The following is a 17,718-nucleotide window of genomic DNA, read 5'->3' as shown; positions in this document are numbered from 1 at the left end:
ATTTTTTCTCCTTTTGACTTTCACTGAAGTCAAATGCAAGGTCACACAAATAGGGAATACCAGTGATTTTCTGAAAAAAAATTGCTGCTAAGGGCAATTAAAAAAATAGCAACAAATACTGAGTATGCATGTTCTTATGCAGATTAGATCAGCATCAGAAAGCTCAGAATGTGCTGCCATCAGTGGTGAATGGTGTGATTGTGGTTCTGTTTAATACTTGGGAATGCTGGTCAGTATTTTTATTCAGATTCTGATCTTGTTTACTGACAAGAAAATGCTTCATGCAATTCATACTCTTGTGAGAGAATACATGTTAGAATGGACACTGGATTGGGATGAAATTATCAAAGCAAGATTTGAAAGCAGGAATAAGATATGTTAACAAATCACTGGCATAGGTATCCCTCGCTGTTAAGTGACCTGTTGATGATGTTTGGATGAAGGAATTGAATTGCACGATATGTTCTGCCCGTTGGAGATTAGATGGGCATAACCAGTAACATGTCTAAGATTGTTATTCTAGCCTTTGGTTTTATGTCTTTGTTAGCCTGGAACTTAGCTGTGCAGCTCAAGGACTGCCCTGACAAGATGAGGGATTTTTTTGTCCTGTCTTTCAAGGTATGTGCTGACACTGTCACAGTCTGCTGCTGTCAGAAGTTACCTCCATCTATGGGTATCTCCTTGGAGGAGCCCTCGTGTGCTCTGAGAATGGAGCACTGTCAGAAAAAAATGGCCTTGCAGTTTAAGGTTTAACCACTGTTATACTTTACAACCTGAGCATTGAAAGTATGGCAAGACATGTAGACTTCAGTGAGATCTTCCTGAAGTACCTTTGTTCTCATGTATGGGAGCTGGATCACGAATAGAAACATTTTACACAACAAGTACTGGAGTCCAAATCTCCATGCAGAACTTCTACCAACATTGTGCTTTTTTTTGTATATATATATATATATATATATATAATTTTATTTTTTAACTCCAACACTGCTGCACCCTTTGTACTGAAAAAGTCATAGAAGGCACTTGACAATCCTCTGTTCTGCATGCAGATTGCTTTATATAGGCACAGTTCCCATTACCTCCTATTTTTGTTCCAGTTATCCCAGTTCTGTCCCTCTGACAAGGCTGTTCTAATTGCTCAGAAGACATGCTTGTTAATGGCAGCTGCAATTGATCTGGAGCTGGGGAGACAAGAAGTAGCACTTTCTGAGCAGGTAGGGTGTTGTTCTGTTGCCTCATTTGATCTGTATCCACAAAATGAACATTCACTACTTTGTTTTTTTACTTTTGATTTTGAAGCCTTAGTTGTTTCACTCAGAAGGAGATATGGAAAGTGTTAAGCATGGGAACCTTCCATAATTCAGTAGAATCAGTACACCCAGAGAATTGAAAATACTGGATTTCTGTAAAGTAACTCAATTGACTTAAATAGATTTGAGCAGGTTTGTATCAGCAAAGGGTCAACAGTGCCTATTCTTAAAGGAACTTCAGTCTGCCTTGTTTATTACGTGAGCAGTGGTTTATCAGTCTCAGTAAGATTATTGCATGTTCAAGAGAAAACAGATGATGTCTTTCAGGGACACACGTGGTCCTTTTTGAAGTAACAGAACCTTCAGTGTGAAGAGGCTTTGCCTGAGTAGTGAAGGTCATTACAAAAGAGGGAGAAAACAGAACACAACCCCCCAGGAGCTGGTGGGGATGATGTTAGGCAGGTTCTGCCTTTAGTAAATGCTTAGGCATGGAGAAGTCTCTCCTCTGGTCAGTTGTGAACTGTCTGTTCCTTTTTCCTGTAAGACTGTAACAGAAATCTTTTGAACTCCTTGTAAATCAGGTGGAGTTTTGGAATCAGGCTCTCCAACATCTCCAGGCGTGCAGAGAGATTTGGAAAGTTCTGAAATTAACAGGTAAGGTGGGAAATGTGTGTGTAAGTACAATGAGTCACTGTGTTCACTGAAAATACAGGGCATGTGGAGCTACTGTCATTGCTGAGGAGTGCTGAAACATATGGGACAATATAGCATGAGAACTTACAGTGCCAGCTGTGGCTTTTTTATGTGTCATTGCTGGCTTTTTGCTGTACAGGTGCTGTGAAGGGGGAATGATCTTTGAGAGTGAACTGGATTGACTTTTCTGTCTTCACTGTTAGGAAACTTGAAGCTCTTTGCTCTAATCAGGCTGGTAGCAGATCTGCACAATTTTCCTGGCTCCGCTCTTGCACTGCAGTCTGGAGTAAGGTGTGCTTTAATACTTTTACTGATTCTTCCCTTGAAAGGCATTGGAGAATCCAGAAGGACCTACTGCCACGTTCTCAAGTGTCAGAACCCATCTTTGTTCCTTGGCAATTCCATGTCAGCACAGCTCAGGCTGATCACAGGAGAATGGAGGGCTTCCAGCTGCTGACAGCTGGCATGCTGTGTGACTGGTAGCTTAGAGGCTACGTGCTTCCTCTTTTTGGTCATACATCACTAGAAAAACTCTATCAGGTTCAGGCATTCCTTGTCTGACCTGTGGTCTGGTTTCTTTTCAGTGATAGGCTTCAGAAATTGCTGAGTTTCCATGGTAAGATGCATTAGTGTTTAAGTTCTGTCAAAAAATTTACCTGCAGCTCCCCCTTCCCCCCAGATTTTATTGTTTCTGAACTAAAGGTTCATTATATAGGCTGGATTTGGAGTTCTCTTTATCTCCCTCCCTAAAATCCCACTGGGTTGATTATCTCTGGACGTGGACATTTCACTAGATGGGAGTTTTTATTGTAGAGCTTTGTGGAATGTAGCCTGGCTCTTCCTTCTCTATTCTCTAGACTTTAGCCAGTGTGTGGACGAGCCTGTTGCTCTGGATGAAGCTGAGAATGTCTTTTAGATGTAAGAGTCAAGGTCTTGGTGACAGCACAGGCTGGTCTGGCATTTATGTTGGTTTGTGCCTTCGTGGTTCTGCTGTTCTCCCACCTTCTTTCCTGAGGGTTTCCTACCAGGGAGGGGATGAATCCTCCAGAAGAATTGAAAGCTGATGGTAACATCATTCAAAAGCTTTTCAGGCAGTGATGTTCTGTTATCTGCTTTACCTGGCTGTGCCACTGGCTTTCCTGGTAGCTATTGCTCTTGTCCAGGCTGCAATCATTCAGCCAATTACAGACAACCTGGATTTTGGGGATGGCTTTGAAGCATGGGGATGGTGGGGTTGTGCATTTGGCATCTGGGGATTCCATCCACAACTACTTCTCAGTTTCTACTTCCTGTGCTGTTCAATCTGAGGATGTTTGTTAATGGTTTTCCTGCCTGTTGGAAGTAAACTATTGACCTTGTACACAATTTAGCTTTAAGAAAATGAATCATTACATACAGACAAATCTATCTTTCCTACAGGAGATTTTTCTAAAGACCCAACAGACACTCTGTTGCTGCTCTATGAATTTGAAGCAAGATCCAAGCTTAATGATCCAGCACTCAATAACTTCATGGAGTCACTGTGGGAGCAACCACACATAGAGATCAAGACACTAGAAATCATTGCATGTAAGGACTGCATTTGTTCTTCAAGTCATGAGAATCAGCTCAAGCCACTCTTTCCTTTACATTTGAGGTGACCAGGATTATTGTGTATGGTACATTGTGCAGGAAATGAGCTTAATATTGTATCCTGAAACAAAGATGCTTAGGATCTCAGCAGTATTAGGAGATCTGAGCTTTGAAATGTCGTTGTGTTACGTGGATGATGAACCAGTAATTTGTGATGTCCTCTAATTTCTAGAACCTGAGACATTTGTATAAGTCTTGAGTCTGGAAAAAGTTGTTCAGATAAACTTTTACAGGCTCCAAAACTGGCAAAGGCCAGAGAGCAGCCCTAGGTGCTCCATGTTCCAACACAGACATTTTAGGGTGCTTTTGCTTCTTCAGCTTAGTGTAGTTAACTTGTAAATAATCCTTCTATAGCTACACCTCATCTTCATCACAAAGTTCCAGTGAGAATACAGCATAAGAACAAAAAAAATGTGTAAAATGTAGATCCACCATGGCAAAACTGGAAGGGATTCTGCACAGTTGTGTAAGCACCTGCTTTTCTGTGTTGTCTTAAGGAGATGCGGGGGGAAAAGCTGTACTCAAATCCCACTGCTGCCTGATTTTTCTATCTAGATTTTCAAGCCCTAGGAGACAATCAAGAGGATCCTTGTTTCTGTAGAGCCCATTGCTACTTTGGGGTTACTGCACTGACTGTAAGCAGCAGCAGTGGACAATCTGCTGTGCTTCTGCTCGTAGTCCTCACTGATGAGTCTACAGCTAAGAAGATGGCAGAGAAGCACTAGCTTGTGACCTGCCCATGCAATGAACAAATGCTGACCATGAAGTCTGGCTCCAATCATTTCCTTCTTCTCCATTTCTTTAATTTTTAACATTAATTTTATAGCATTAGCAATGGAACCTCCAGCTCGGTATCCTGTGCTGTGTAAGAAGGCTCTGAAGAGTGCCCTGAGCCTTTACAGAAAGCAAACTACCACTGATGCTGTGAAATTCAGGTGAGTGTTATCACATCCCTTTGTCGTGAGCCCATGGTTTGAAATGTGGCAGGGAACAAAGCCTCCAGCTGGAAAAAGTGGGTTTTAGCTCATGTTTAAACTTGCTCTGAATTGCTGGCCAACCAATCTGCCACTGCAGTGTGTCTGTCTAACAGGTGTGATGACTGCAACCTGTTTGCTGGCTGTGTTTTCTGAAGGTCGTGTTTGCAATAAGTGAATCTATTGAGGAAGGACAATGATCTAGAAAGCGTTCCTGGCTGCTTCTTGTTACAGAAGTGTTTGTTCCAAATGCTTCTCTGCAGCAGTGAAGTAGTGAACTAGAAAATTAAGACAAAGGCTGAGAAGAAAGCCATGAGGTGTAAGCTAGCAATAAGATGCTGTAGCACATGCACAATTTATTCTGCTGGGTAACCAGCAGTTGCAGCTTGTGGGATCTGACAAACAGCCAGGCGTGTCCTTCTCTCTCAGCTCTATCTCATAAAGGATTTTTTTTCCTTCTTCCTAAGTTCTGTGCTGCAACCAGTGGGCAGAGGCAGCCATTGCTACTCTTTTTCCCTTTTCACACTGTTTTCAGAAGCTGTGTGTTTGTTACTGATTTTGTGAGGATGCTGAGCACTTTTCTCATTTCACAAACAAGAGCTGAGGGTCTTCTCTTTTTTCCTTGCTGTCATGCATGGCATCCCATGAAAATGCTACAAGCCCAGCAGTTACAATACAGAACAGCTGCTCTCGGGTCTCTTTTTGCACAGCTTGTATGAGTGAGCTCTGATGCCAGGAAGGTGTCTGTACAGATACAGGTGCACTAAGCACAGAGGTGGATGCACAGGATGGCAATCAGAGGCACGAGTCGTTTTGTGCTGCAGGTGCTAAAATGCTGTTTGCTCTGTGCTTGAGGTATTTCATATTTCCTCTTTCATTCTGTTTTGATTCCCAGCAACTGCTTGCATAGTTTGATTAATCTTTCTTTGCCAACCGGAGTGACAGACTTGGATGCCTGTGTGCTGCAGGAGGTGTGGGGCTACTTTGAAGATGCTCTGAATGTAGTCAGCAGCTCAGTAAGTTGAACAGGAAAACAAGAGATTGGGAAGTGATGCAGAGCACATTTAAAACATTTATTTATTCATCAAGTTGAGAATAATTAGTAGGTAAAACATTATACAGTGTTATATATGAAGCAACTTAGATTCTTCAGTAAAAGATGCACTGAAGTTACCTCAGTAGAAATGGCTTTTTTAGAAATGGCTTTCTTGATTTTTGTAAGGCTTCTTTAGAGATATTTCAGGCCAAGTTTCAGTGAAGCATGTGATAACTCTGAAAGAATTGTCCTTTGTGTAGGGGAAAAATAAAGCACCACCATTCTCCCGTTCTGTTTGCTACTCCAGGATAGTTATCCGGAGATGGAGATCCTCTGGTTGATGACAAGAGCCTGGAACACAGGGATATTTCAGTTTACTGTTGGTAAATATCAGGAAGCAGAGCAGTGGTGTGGATTAGGAATGCGTTTCCTCAATCATTTAGGATCTCTGAAGAAAAGCTATGAGGGACATGTAAGTGTGAGCAGATGGAAATGGGAATGGGAGTGGATGTCTGGGCTGAACGTGGTAGAAGTCAGCTGTGGAGGGGAAGAAGTGGAATTGTGAAGGTGTGGATCTGAGTGAAGAAACCACTGCCTGTGGTTTAAAGGCTGTCAGGAGCAGCGTGGCACCTGCATAGGATCATGGAATGGCTTTGGTTGGACCTCGAGGATCGTGAAGCTCCAACCCCCCCTCCTGCATGCAGGGCCACCAACCTCCATATCTAACACTGAACCAGGCTGCCCAGGGCTCCATCCGACCTGGCCTTGCCTATTTTGGGGGAACCAAAGTCGATTTTTCTCCAAGTGAGGCCAGAATAGATTTGATGCAGAGTGGAAGGAGTGATGCAGAGTCTTTACTGACAGGACTGCACAGCTAGATGTGAGGCGATTTGTGACCACGGCCTCATTTCACTAAGGGAAGGATGCTGTACCACTTTACTTAAATCACCTGTTGCATGAATTTTTGCAAGCTTGTTCTTTAGTCTGTGAGGGTGAAATTCCACAGCCAGTGCCTCTGCAGAAAGCAGCAATGCTGCTTCTTCATTAGTCACAAGTAAGCTGCTGTCTGCAGCGTTCTGGCTGGTGCTCCTGTCTTGACTGCAGCTCAGTACAGCCTGGCTGCATGCAGTCATGGTTTATTCTCTCGTCTATGAGACAATCAGGAGCTGGTTGCAACCTTTGTGTTGTTTTAAGCACATCAGTTAATGCAATAAGAACAGGTTCATTAATTGATAGAAGACTCAGCTATAAGCTGTGCTTTATGTCAGTGTAAGTAAATCCACCTTTGTGAGGTGCCACTGATTTAAGCTAAAGCCCCGTGTTTCAATCTGTGCCAAAATCCTTGCATCAATCCAAGATTCTAGATTTAGAAGCTGGCTTTAGTCTCCCACCCACTTCCCTACTCCTGTTCCCTGCCACTGCTTTGTATTACCTACTGAATGATTCTCCTTTATACATCCTTGTTGACTGAATCAACCATCATGTTGTATTCTCCAGATGGTCGGCCTTTATAGTGAGGTTCTGGACAAATTGGACAGAGTAAAAGAGTGTCTTCCAAATGAAGAATAATGATAAGCACAACTGCAGGAAAGGAGGACAGCAGTTGGAAGCATCCTGCTGCAGGAAGGAGGCTGTTGGCTCTGCGAGGGCACAGGAGCAGTGGGAAGGAAACCAGAATCTCCCTCTTGTTGGCTATTAAGTTATGTGTTGATTGAATTCGTGTTATTGTTTCCCTCTAGGAGATTTTCATTCTGTGGAGCTGTGTAGCAGAAATAAATACGTAAGTTTCTCTTGAGATGGTTCTGCTGTTGTGTCACGGGTTAATTGAAGTACCTGATGTTAGTAGTAAGTGGCACTGTGAGCCATGGAAGTATTCCAGTACCAGGCATCTCCTTGGGATGCCACAGCTGCCGTGCTGCATAAATATTTATCAGATGGTTTCGTTTTCAATCCATCTCAGTAGGAACAAGAATTCAGAGCTGTTTGCCATGATGGCAGTTCAGAACAGAAAAGAGCAGGTGCTACCCAGCTCGCAGAAGAAAGCCACAGCTTTTGCTATGTACTGCTTTTTTTTATGGACTGCTGGCTGCAACAGGCAGAGCTCAGCATGAAGTGCCCCCAGATCCACATAAAGACACAGGCTGGTAGATGGATGCATCCAACTGCAGCTGGATCACCTGAAGTGATACATCCCATGTGAACCTCAGCCTGGATAAGGGATGATGGAGTGAGGTTAAGAGATCTTAGATCATAGTTCTGTGCAACCTCTGCTGTTTAATCAGCAGCTTCAGAAGTCGGAAAATAAATGGTCTGAGTGTTATTTTCAGTACTGCACTCCATGACATATCTTGGTGTCCCCCTCCAGGGCATAAATCGTGGCTGCACTGAGTGCATATGAGCACAAGGTCAGAGTCTGTGTAGCTTCTGATGTGCTCAATCCTTTGGAAGAAAGTAACACTGCCTGGGATGGGAGAAAGGGGCAGTGCACTGCAATGAAGGCTTTGGAGTGCTGAGTTCTGTGGGGTGCAGCGGCTAAAGGTGTTTATTATAGGAGCTTAAACAAAAAAAAACCAACACAAAGCCACCCAAAAAGCTGATGGGGTGCTTGAACAAAAACCACAGGTTCAGGGTATCAGTGCCTCTTGAGAAGGTGAGGTGGGTAGCTGTCATAGCTAGCACGTGCACACTGATTGCTTTTCAGTTTGGGGAGTAAGAAGCCATAATGCACAACCAAGTACATATGGAAGATTCTGTCTTTTGTGTGATGAGCCACGCATACAGTTGTGTGATCTGTGCTATGGGGATTCTTCTGCTGTTTCTGTAAGAGGAAATTGAAGATGTGAGGGGCGCTGCACCTACTGGCATTTAGGGTCCTCATGTTTGCTTACCAGAGAGCTAGAAGTGTTTTGCTGCTTGAGATTGAGATCTCTGCAAGCAGCTGTTTTCAGCTCTTTAATGCACAACGTGCTGTTTGTCAGAGAAAGACCTCTGAACCCCTCAAAAGCCAGACCTCAGCAGTGGCACTGAGTTCTGCTGCAGTCCCAGTGTTGGAGGCATACACTGCATTCCCTGAACCTGGCCACCATGGCTGCCCTACAGTTCAGGTGCTCCTTGCTGCTGGTGCATCTCTGCACTGCCTCTAATGATGCCCTCAGCTCTGACTTGCACAGACAGGTGAGGTCGTTGTGTGCCCAGTGAGTGTGGTAGGTAATTGCATACAGCCACTGGAAGATAGCAAGCATTTAATGTGTTTTTGCCCACAGCCAGAACTGTGTGATCATTTTTATTTTCTTAACAGCTCAGATTGCTTTCTCTCATGCTACAGCCTTCAGCAGAATGGACTTGCTGGTAACAGTACTTCTTAACTCTTTGCTGCTCATCTTTTGCATTGTGCATTTTATTCCAGGCTTCATATTTACCACAGCTTTTAAATAGAGCAAGAGTTCCTCTCCAGGTTGAATCAGACCTTAATGAGCTGGATTCCCAGTTTATTTTACCTATTCCCAACAGGTAGTTTGTGTGCAAACACCCTTCTTTGCAGGCTGTTTGCTGGTGTAGATGCAGGCTGGTCTGTGCAGTGGGCGTCTTATTAGGCTGAGTGTTGCATTGTGGTCCCATTAGGGATAGAAGGAAAAATCAACTCAGTGCTGTTTGCTCCTCACGTCTTCTTTTATTGATCAGCTTTGTGCTGCAGCTTGGTTTCTGCTTGGAGGATCCTGGTGCTCGTCCTGAGGTGTGAGCAGATGGCTCCAGAAGGTGGCATTGCAGCGGTGGCTTCTGCTTTGCACGTCGCTGTGGGAACTACAGGGTGTGCTGTGTAAGTGCAGCCTCTGAGAACACACAGATGCATCCTCCAGGGCAGCACTTCACAAATCCCTCTGCCTCAAGCCAGTACTTGTGCCCTTTTTTTTCTTACTAAGCTGACATCTTAACTGTTTGGGGAGCAGCAGCAGCCTGGACTAGCATGGGAAGTGCAGTCTTGAAACGGCCCACAGGGGCTGTGCTGGGATTCCTCCCACCATCGGGGCTGAGCGTTTGTCAGTGCAAAGGCTGCAATGTTCTGGAGAGGCAGAGAGGCTGGGTTGGCCACCAGTGCTCAGGTCAAGCCCAGGAGAGTTGAAGTGATTACAGTAAACAGAAATCAAGTTAATTGGAAGAGGACTGAAGCTCATTAGAGGATTGGGCAGAAGCTTTTGTCGAGTAGTAGCCCTGGAACTAAGAATAGGGAGGAAATACCACGGTCAGCCCAGTGTGGTCCCAACCCCATGCTGCGCCTCACTCCATCATCATCACCCCCTGCATGCCTCCACCATTAGCAGCTGCTGCACTCAGCGACCCAAACAGCTCCACGGTTCTAATTAGTGTTAAACAATCCAAGTCAAACACCGTGCCTTCATTTGGGAGGGAGGGGATACAAACAGGAGAACCTCAGGGTGCTTCATGCACTGAGACTGCTGCAACGTGACAACTCCACCTCCTTTGCAGCAGGTGCCCCAGTGCTGCTGGGAAGGCAGAGAGCAGCAATCCTTGATGCTGCCAAGCACTGGGAGGTGAAGACGTGGCTGTAAGGCATGCAGCCATTCAGCTGCCTGCACATCAGGCATCAATGGGGAAGGAAAAAAAAACCCTTTGGAGAAAGCTATTATTAAATTATCTCCCATCGCATCACACTTATGCACTCCTGTGCTTAGGGAGGAGTGCAGGGTTAATGAAGCACAGCTGCAGAGATAGAGCAGAAACAGCCTTCAAGATTGTGGAAAACAAAAGCCTTCTCACCTTTGAGCCAGCTGAGCTCGGTGACACAGCAGATTCAGCCAGGAATGCTAACAGCACACCCATTAATCACACTTGTCTGCCAGCAAACACTCCTGCTCCCCGTATTTAAAAATACCAGCAGCAGAAACTGGTCGTCTTCACAACTTTTTGTCATCTGCTGTATAAATAACACGTTAGGCTGAAAAAGGATGCTTGGTGTTAGTGGGACTGTGTGTATATATATATATATATACAGACCCACATGTGTATATATAGCACACTGCTGCCTTCACATCCACCACAGAAGCCATTACACAGCAGCACATAAACCCTATTTGTACAACCAGCCCCATACAACTCAACCTGTGGCCCTGAAGCCACTGATGGTGTCATCCAACCCACATCAAGCAGCAACAGCAGAGCTTTCCTGTGACCTCATCAGGGCTGCACCTGAGCAAGGCTGCTTCCTTTCTTCTTTTCTCTTCCAGGCTGCTCTCAGTGACCGCATTTCAGCACTTCTGCTTGCTGGCACCGATTGCTCAGGTGAGCACAGGCAGCAGAACTGGCACACGAGGAAGGACTCCCCAAGAAGGGCTCAAAGGCAGAGCTCTGTGCAACTCTCTGTTTATTAAAAATATACGTCTCCTTGGAAGAAACACCAGTAACCAACGAGCGGCGTGATCGATTTGTTTCTGTCAGCTGTGCCATGGAGTACATCAGCTTTTTCTCCATGGGGCTTGAGGACAGGCTATTAGAAAAACAGCTGAGACAAGAACTGTGTGCCGAGCATTGCAAGGACCTGTGTGTCACCCCCTGTGCTGCTTCAGGGACCCACAGCAGTTCACTCTTTTAGGGCAGGCCCTGTTGGCTGCAGAATCCTTCCTCCCCTCTGCTGCATTCACAGCAGTGTCTGCTTGCAGCACTGCTTTCTGGCCCCTTTCTGGCTCTGCACGGTGCAGGATGAGTGCTGTGTCTCAGCAGAGCACCTGTGCAGCAGCACGCTGTGCACCCACAGCCGTGACCCCCAGGGAAGGGCACTGGCACTGCTGCACTCTTAGCCCCACACAGAAAGGGGAGGGAAGATGGCCCAGACTTACCTGCTGCTGCCTGCCTCTGTCTGAGAGCACTGTTTGTTTGCAGTCTGTAAGGAGGAGGCTTTCCCACTTTGGCTGTCAGCACCTGAAAATGCAGCCTGAAGTCTGAGCTGCCCCACAGCTTCACGCAGCCCCCTTCCCATAATGGAGCCCCGCTCCGGTGCCAAAGCTTCCTCCAGAAGGGACGCTCCTCTGCACAGGGCCAGCTCCCAGCACTAACAGCTGCCTCAACTGGGAAACCACAGGATGCTGCAGGGAACGACTCCATCCCCCCAAAACCACAAGCAGGAGGCACCCGAAGCAGTTCCCAAAGGTAAATCTGAGAGACGGCACAGAGCCCAACATCAGAGAGAGGCCAGAACCAGGAGGTGGGCGCTCACTTCCCCCCTGCTCCCAGTGCTGGAGGATGGAGCTCCCACCCAAGGCCACCACCACGCAGGCAGGGAGCGGAGCAGCACGTGTGACACCAGGGAAGGAAGGAGGAAAGAGGGAGGCTTTCAGCTGCTGCCCCATTCCTGCTAATCTGAAAGCCTGGGAGCGACCACCCGGAGCACAGCTGGGGCTCTTTGTGGCAGCAGCCAACAGCAGAAGGGATCATTCACCTTTCAGCACGGGTCCAGGGCCAGCCTGCCATCCCAAGGTTTTCCACAGCAACACAGGACAGCGAGTACATCGTTTCATGAGGCTGGTAGAGTATTTCCTAACTAAACACCTCGGATCTGGATTCTATTTACAGTACAAGCCAGCTTAAAAAATAAGTTAAAAAACTGGATTTTATACCCGTTCAGTTCATTATTAACAAGAGAAAAAAAATAAAAAATAAATGGAATAATGAAAAAAAAAAAAAAAAGCCAACACAGCAACACAATATGGTTTTGGTTTAACATCAGCTTAAAAAAATAGAACTAAAAGGAAACCTTTCATGCAAACACATACGGTGGCGTGTAAAACAATGTGCAATTTAATATGTAGCATCATCCATTCTCTCCCTCCGCAGCCTCCTGTTCAGTCTGTGGCTCCTGGGTCAGCCCAGAGCTCCGGGCCCTTCTGGGGGGCTCTGTGCTGCTCCCCAACCTGGGGGCTGCTGGCAGGGCAGCAGGAGATGCTCGTGGTGCCGCCAGGATCGTTTCTGCTCAGCGGGTGGGACAAAGAAACTGAAAGATCCTTGCACTCACACAGTACCTTTGAAGAGGTCCCTCAGGTTTCCTAGTCCACACGGATATATATATATAATATATATATAATATCTTTCTCTATATTATATATAAATTACATATACAGATAAATAAAATGCCTTCTTGCTGCCGTTCTGTCGCACTGCTCAGAGCTGCTAGGCAGTCACACCTGGAAGAAATGCCCTGGAGCTCTGACACTGCTGTGTTCTCAGAGTCCATTGTTCCACTTGTTTCTTATGTCAGTCCTCAGCCGCCTCCTCCCTTCTGGATTCTTGGTTTAGTTAATAATAATAATAATAATAATAATAATAATAATAAAAAACGACTCTTGAATGGGTTCTCATCTGTCTCTAATGGAGCAGTGGGAAGGTCCATGCAGGGATGGTGGGAACAGTCACGTGATGAATGAGATCAGTTCATCCCAACAAAAGAAACAGGACTAGAAAACTCAATTTTGCGACGATCTAAAAAAAGGGGGCAGGAATCGTTTGCACATCCCCCCCCCTTAGGGCAGAGGGCACAGGTGGGGTGGGACGTCAGAGATGGTCCCCGCAGGTAGGGGACAGCTTCAGAGCTTCTCTGGGGACGGGACCCAGATGTAGTGCCCGGATTGGTCCTCGATGATCTGTTTGATTTTGCTGTAAATCTCTTCCAGAGAGTCTCCTTGTACGATGGCTGAAAGAGGAGAGAAAATAAAACACCTTGAGCAAAGCCACCCGCAATGGAAAGACCTTCGCTGCAGCAAAGGGGCCGATAACAGGGAATGCAGAGCCTGGTCGGAGGAGCTGAAGGGGCACGCAGTGACACAGAGGGTTAATGCAGGGCGTCCCAGGGGATTAGCGGAGCTGCTGGCGGTGTGAAGTGCCAGCCAGGCTCTGCACAACGCTGCTAATCAGCTTTGTGAGCCGCGTCCCAGCACCGCTGAGCTCCGGGCAGTGGGCCCAGGGCAGGGTGTGAACTTGCAGCTCTGCTCCGTGCTCACTGCCTCCCCCCTCCCCACCACTTGGAGCCAAGCGCCGGACCCTCGCGTGCTGGATTCGCCCACCCAGATCCGTTCCCCTGCTGAGCTCCTGATTGTTGCTTCTGTGCTTCATGACAGCGCTGCCGTGCTGGAAAAAGGCGACTCCTGGCTGCTGCTCCTGCAGCAGTGCTTTCCCAGCACCTTGCTGCTGAGCGTGGACGCAACACAAAAGGCTTCTGCGTCTCTCCTACATCAAGAAATGGACCACAGCTCTCTGGTCCCTCAGCCTGTAGCCAAGCCAGCACCATGCTCCAGTGCCTCACTGTAAGGTCCTGGCACAGCATTTCCTACAGCATTCACCTCGCTGCCCATTACAGACTCCTTTCAACCGGGCTGGGTTTCAGCCAAGAGCATTCCTTCCCCAGGTCAGCCTCAAGCCTCAGTGGCCACGTGAGGCTGACGATGGCGTGCTGAGGGTTTGGCAGGACTGCAGTGCACATTTCCTTTGTGTTTGCTCTTCCTGGAGGAGCAGCCTGCAGCTCTGGAAGCGCTGCCCAAGGCAGAGTTCTGGGGAAGGCTCTCACACTGTTTGTACTGCTGCATTTTCTCAGCTGCGATCCGTATTTGGAAAATGTTCTGCCTGGGATTTTTTACAGTAGCTGTTAGGTGAGCAATGCAGCATTTAGCAGGATTACCATTCCTCGGCTTTGGAGGACGCAATTACCACAAAGGGGGCAAAGATGGAAGATGAGTTGCTCTGCCTCTTTGCCTGCCCATGATTTTCCAGCATTAATCACACTGCAAACGTTAGTTCCTTAACGCACAAGGATGCCTCTGTCGTGAGTCCATCCCTCGACTGCTCTTCAACACAGATTCAGGAAGCCAGCCAAACTTCCAGTGCTTTATGGAAGATGTTTCATAATAACTCGGGGCAGCCTCCATCATTTGGGTCCCTCGTTCTGACCTTTCCTCTTTAAACACGACCCTCCTCTCATTCTCAGTTATCCACTGATCTACACTGTGCTTCCCCTACCTCTTGTGTTTTTCATTTTCATTACTATTACTGAAACCAGCGTTAGGCTTTCACAACCTTGGAAAATCCTGCCTGACAACTTCTGCCCTCCTCTAGACCCGGCTTACTCTTATCCAGTGATCTCTGAACGGGCCCTTTGTGCGGCCGTGCTGGCAGAGCGCCGTTTCGTTTTGATGGAGCTGGACATTTTCTCATGACCCTGCAGTGCTGGTGGAGCTCACAGCTGCCAAGTGGAAAGAGGCAAACCATCCCACACAAATGCACTCGGGATGCTCACCTGTAAAATACTCTCCGAATTCTTGCTCGAGTTTCATGGCTTTGTCAAAGACCTTGTTGGCCTGTTCGTATGTCTGCCTCCGGTTCATCTCCCTGCAGGGCACAAGAAATAGAAACTCAGCAATGAACAAAAGCCAAAAACAGCCCATGCCACCATCCCTCTGTTGCCAGAACATGGAAAAGTCCATGCAGCCCTCTGAGTTTGCAGGACCACTGGGGAAATCCCCTGCCTTTCCACATCCTGTCACCACTCTCCTTGCCTGGGCTCCTTCATTTTCATACAACGTCAAAATGAGCAGTTCTAAGGCTGCTGGCCTGAGGAAGGGTTTTTCCAGTCCCCTTGGTGCCAGCAGTGTCCCTTCTGACCTTAAAGTCCAGCTCTAAGTACAGAACTTCCCCACAGATAATACTGTTGATGCTTGGAAGATGTGCACACTCGGGTTCTCCCCAGGGCAATGAGCAGCGGGTTGGGCTGCAGGAAACATCTCCAGCCATTCCAGCACTGCGGGCTCTCAGCAGCTCTCCTGGCTGCCTTGGGGCCAGCAGAGCAGGGTCCATCAGACACGTTTGGGAGCATTACTCTGCTGCCACAGAAAATCCTCTTTGGTGCAAATAAAGGGTTTTTAAATCAGAACAATCCACGGAGATGGGATGTACCCACAGCATTAGTCCAACTGTGAGACCAGAGACACGGGAATGGGCCCAGCTTTGGTGTACAGGGAACGTTCAGCATCACCAGCAACATCTGCTGCTTTCTGAAGCACAGAGGCAGCAGAAGTACAAAGGCCCAACTTCCCAGCACCACCCAGCCCAAAACGCGTTGCTGCACTTACATGAGCGCTTCGATGGATTTGGGTTTGATGAAAATGGCAATGGGGTAAAGTTGTGCTTGTTGCAACCTCTTGATAGCATTGCCAGATACATCCAGGATGCAGTGTTTTCCCTGGAAAGGAGACGATTGGGATCAGACCTACCCACACAGTCTGCTCTGGGCAGAGAACAGCTTGCTCACAGGGACATGCTTACAAAAGAGAGGAGCCACTGAGGTGAAACTCTGCTCCTGAGACACCAGGCAACTCCCACAGCCCTTACATTCCTGTCTGCTTATGGCAGGACCACAGCAAGGTGAGGGGACTCAATTTTTCCCTGGACACTTACAAAGCTATTCCCAAGCCATCAGTGCACCCTTATGCAGGAAACACTACTGGTCCACCAAGAGCAGCTGGCGTCCTTTGCCCCATGAACTCCTGAACACAGAGCTGGAGCCCCAGTGCTGGTGTTTGGGTGGAGTTGGGCTGAAGGAGACAAAGCACTGAGGTGGAGCAAAGCAGCCACGTGGGCTGCACAGGGATACGGTCGCTGCCCTTCGTTAGGAGCATGGGGAGAGGAAGGACACTGCAAATGCATCCCTGGGAAGGCCAACGACACTCACCCTCTCTGCGACCGCCCGCACCGACTGAATGCTGGTCCCATAGAGATTGTCGTTGAACTGCCCGGCCTCTATGAACTTGTTGTCCTGAATATCCTTCTCCATCTGTTCTCGGGAGACGACGAAGTGGTAATCCTGTCCATCCACCTCATTGTCACGCCGAGGCCTGGTGGTGTCTGGAGGAGAGAAGGCGTCAGGAGCGGACCTGGTGCGACCCACCCGAACCCACAGGGCTCTGCCCTCTGCGGGGACTCACGTGGCACGCAGGAACCAAACTTGTGTGGAAATTCAGAGATGAGGTCGTCGTTAATTCGGTCCTTCGTGGGCCCCAGGATGATCACTGGCCTGGCGTAGTGAACTGCAAACAAAAGTCACAGCTCAGATCAGCCCACGCTCCGGGAAGCTCCGTGGAAGTTCATCTCCCAGATGATGTTCAACATCATCCACATCCAACCCAGGTGATGCACACGGGCAGGTGGATCACAGTATCTCCATCCCCTCTGGCAGCGTGCAGCTGGCCCAGGTGCAGGAGCTGCTCCAGGGAAGGTGCCACAATCTCACAAGTCAAAGATGAGCAAAGCTGCTCTGCTGCTCGAGGCACAGAGCTGACAACCAGGATACGTAGACATGCAAGGCTGTGGGCCCTATGAGACTGATACAGACGCTGGCAAGGACAGACTGCTGAGGGGGTCTGACTGCTGAGGACAGACTGCTCAGAACAGAATCCTTGGATATCCCATGTTGGGAGGGATCCACAGAGCTCACCAGTTCAGCTCCTGCTTCAACGCCTCAAACCCAAACTCTGTGTCTGAAAGCGTTATCTGACACCCCCTGACCTCCAGCTCTCAGGGCTGTGACACTGCCCTGGGCAGCCTGTTCCAATCCCACTGCCCTATGGTGCAGAACCTTTTCCAAACCCCCACCTGACCCCATCCTCAGCAGGGGTCAAACCCAGCTCTGCTGAGCTGGAGATCACCCCAGCCAGCCATGCACAGCACAGCTGTAAATAGGGGAAGGGGTTTGATGCCCACAACCCAGCACAAGGACTTACTTTCTTGCCGTGTCACTGGCTCGTATGACAGGATAGTGTCCTCTTGTCCTTCTGAAACAGAGCCAAGGAGAGGCAGGTGAATGTTGGCAGCAGCCTCCCAGCCCCAGCCACCCCTTGCACTGAGGACAGGCTCTCACACCCATCCAATATCAGCCTCTTCTCCTCCACTGCACGCTTGGATGTGAGTGGGCACAGCTGTGGGCGCATTGCAGGCATTTAGAGGAGCACTGGGGATGTAACGGGAGCACTGGCTGCAGCCAGACCCGAGTTATCTTGCACCCCATAACCCGAGATGGCAGCTGGTCCAGCATCTCGGTGCCAGCAGCAGGAAGGAACAGCCTCCGAACAGAAACCAC

At 48.0% G+C, this 17,718-nt stretch overlaps 2 protein-coding genes and 1 long non-coding RNA gene across 18 annotated transcripts in view; 1 reads left to right on the top strand and 2 right to left on the bottom strand.

Moving 5' to 3' along the window:
• TEX11 (testis expressed 11) overlaps window positions 1-9,249 on the top strand; it is a 28,037-nt gene extending 18,788 nt beyond the window's left edge. Inside the window, exons 22-29 of the mRNA XM_052672761.1 lie at window positions 511-618; window positions 1,101-1,217; window positions 1,835-1,907; window positions 3,366-3,515; window positions 4,405-4,513; window positions 5,448-5,568; window positions 5,896-6,060; window positions 7,086-9,249. Of these exons, the coding sequence (XP_052528721.1) occupies window positions 511-618; window positions 1,101-1,217; window positions 1,835-1,907; window positions 3,366-3,515; window positions 4,405-4,513; window positions 5,448-5,568; window positions 5,896-6,060; window positions 7,086-7,157 (915 nt within the window). The 3' untranslated portion in view covers window positions 7,158-9,249. The remainder of the gene's footprint in view (window positions 1-510; window positions 619-1,100; window positions 1,218-1,834; window positions 1,908-3,365; window positions 3,516-4,404; window positions 4,514-5,447; window positions 5,569-5,895; window positions 6,061-7,085) is intronic.
• Window positions 9,250-9,508: 259 nt separating this feature from the next.
• On the bottom strand, window positions 9,509-10,499 carry LOC128075763 (uncharacterized). Its single transcript, XR_008204101.1, has 2 exons — window positions 10,365-10,499; window positions 9,509-9,648 (listed from the first exon to the last, which is right to left on the bottom strand). It is a non-coding gene; the product is annotated as an uncharacterized LOC128075763 (long non-coding RNA).
• Window positions 10,500-12,192: 1,693 nt separating this feature from the next.
• Window positions 12,193-17,718, bottom strand: part of DLG3 (discs large MAGUK scaffold protein 3) — a 55,782-nt gene continuing 50,256 nt past the window's right edge. For all 16 annotated transcript variants that reach the window (XM_052672750.1, XM_052672749.1, XM_052672746.1 and 13 more), the window contains 6 exons: window positions 17,363-17,413; window positions 16,568-16,669; window positions 16,315-16,487; window positions 15,716-15,825; window positions 14,884-14,975; window positions 12,193-13,287 (listed from right to left, as the gene is read on the bottom strand). In XM_052672750.1, the coding sequence (XP_052528710.1) occupies window positions 13,181-13,287; window positions 14,884-14,975; window positions 15,716-15,825; window positions 16,315-16,487; window positions 16,568-16,669; window positions 17,363-17,413 (635 nt within the window). In that variant the 3' untranslated portion in view covers window positions 12,193-13,180. The remainder of the gene's footprint in view (window positions 13,288-14,883; window positions 14,976-15,715; window positions 15,826-16,314; window positions 16,488-16,567; window positions 16,670-17,362; window positions 17,414-17,718) is intronic.

The sequence above is a fragment of the Tympanuchus pallidicinctus genome, unplaced genomic scaffold, assembly GCF_026119805.1.
Source record: "Tympanuchus pallidicinctus isolate F22 unplaced genomic scaffold, pur_lepc_1.0 scaffold13, whole genome shotgun sequence".
Lineage (NCBI taxonomy): Eukaryota > Metazoa > Chordata > Aves > Galliformes > Phasianidae > Tympanuchus > Tympanuchus pallidicinctus.
Note: the sequence above shows the minus strand (reverse complement) of the source record. Positions and strands in the feature narration are given on the sequence as shown.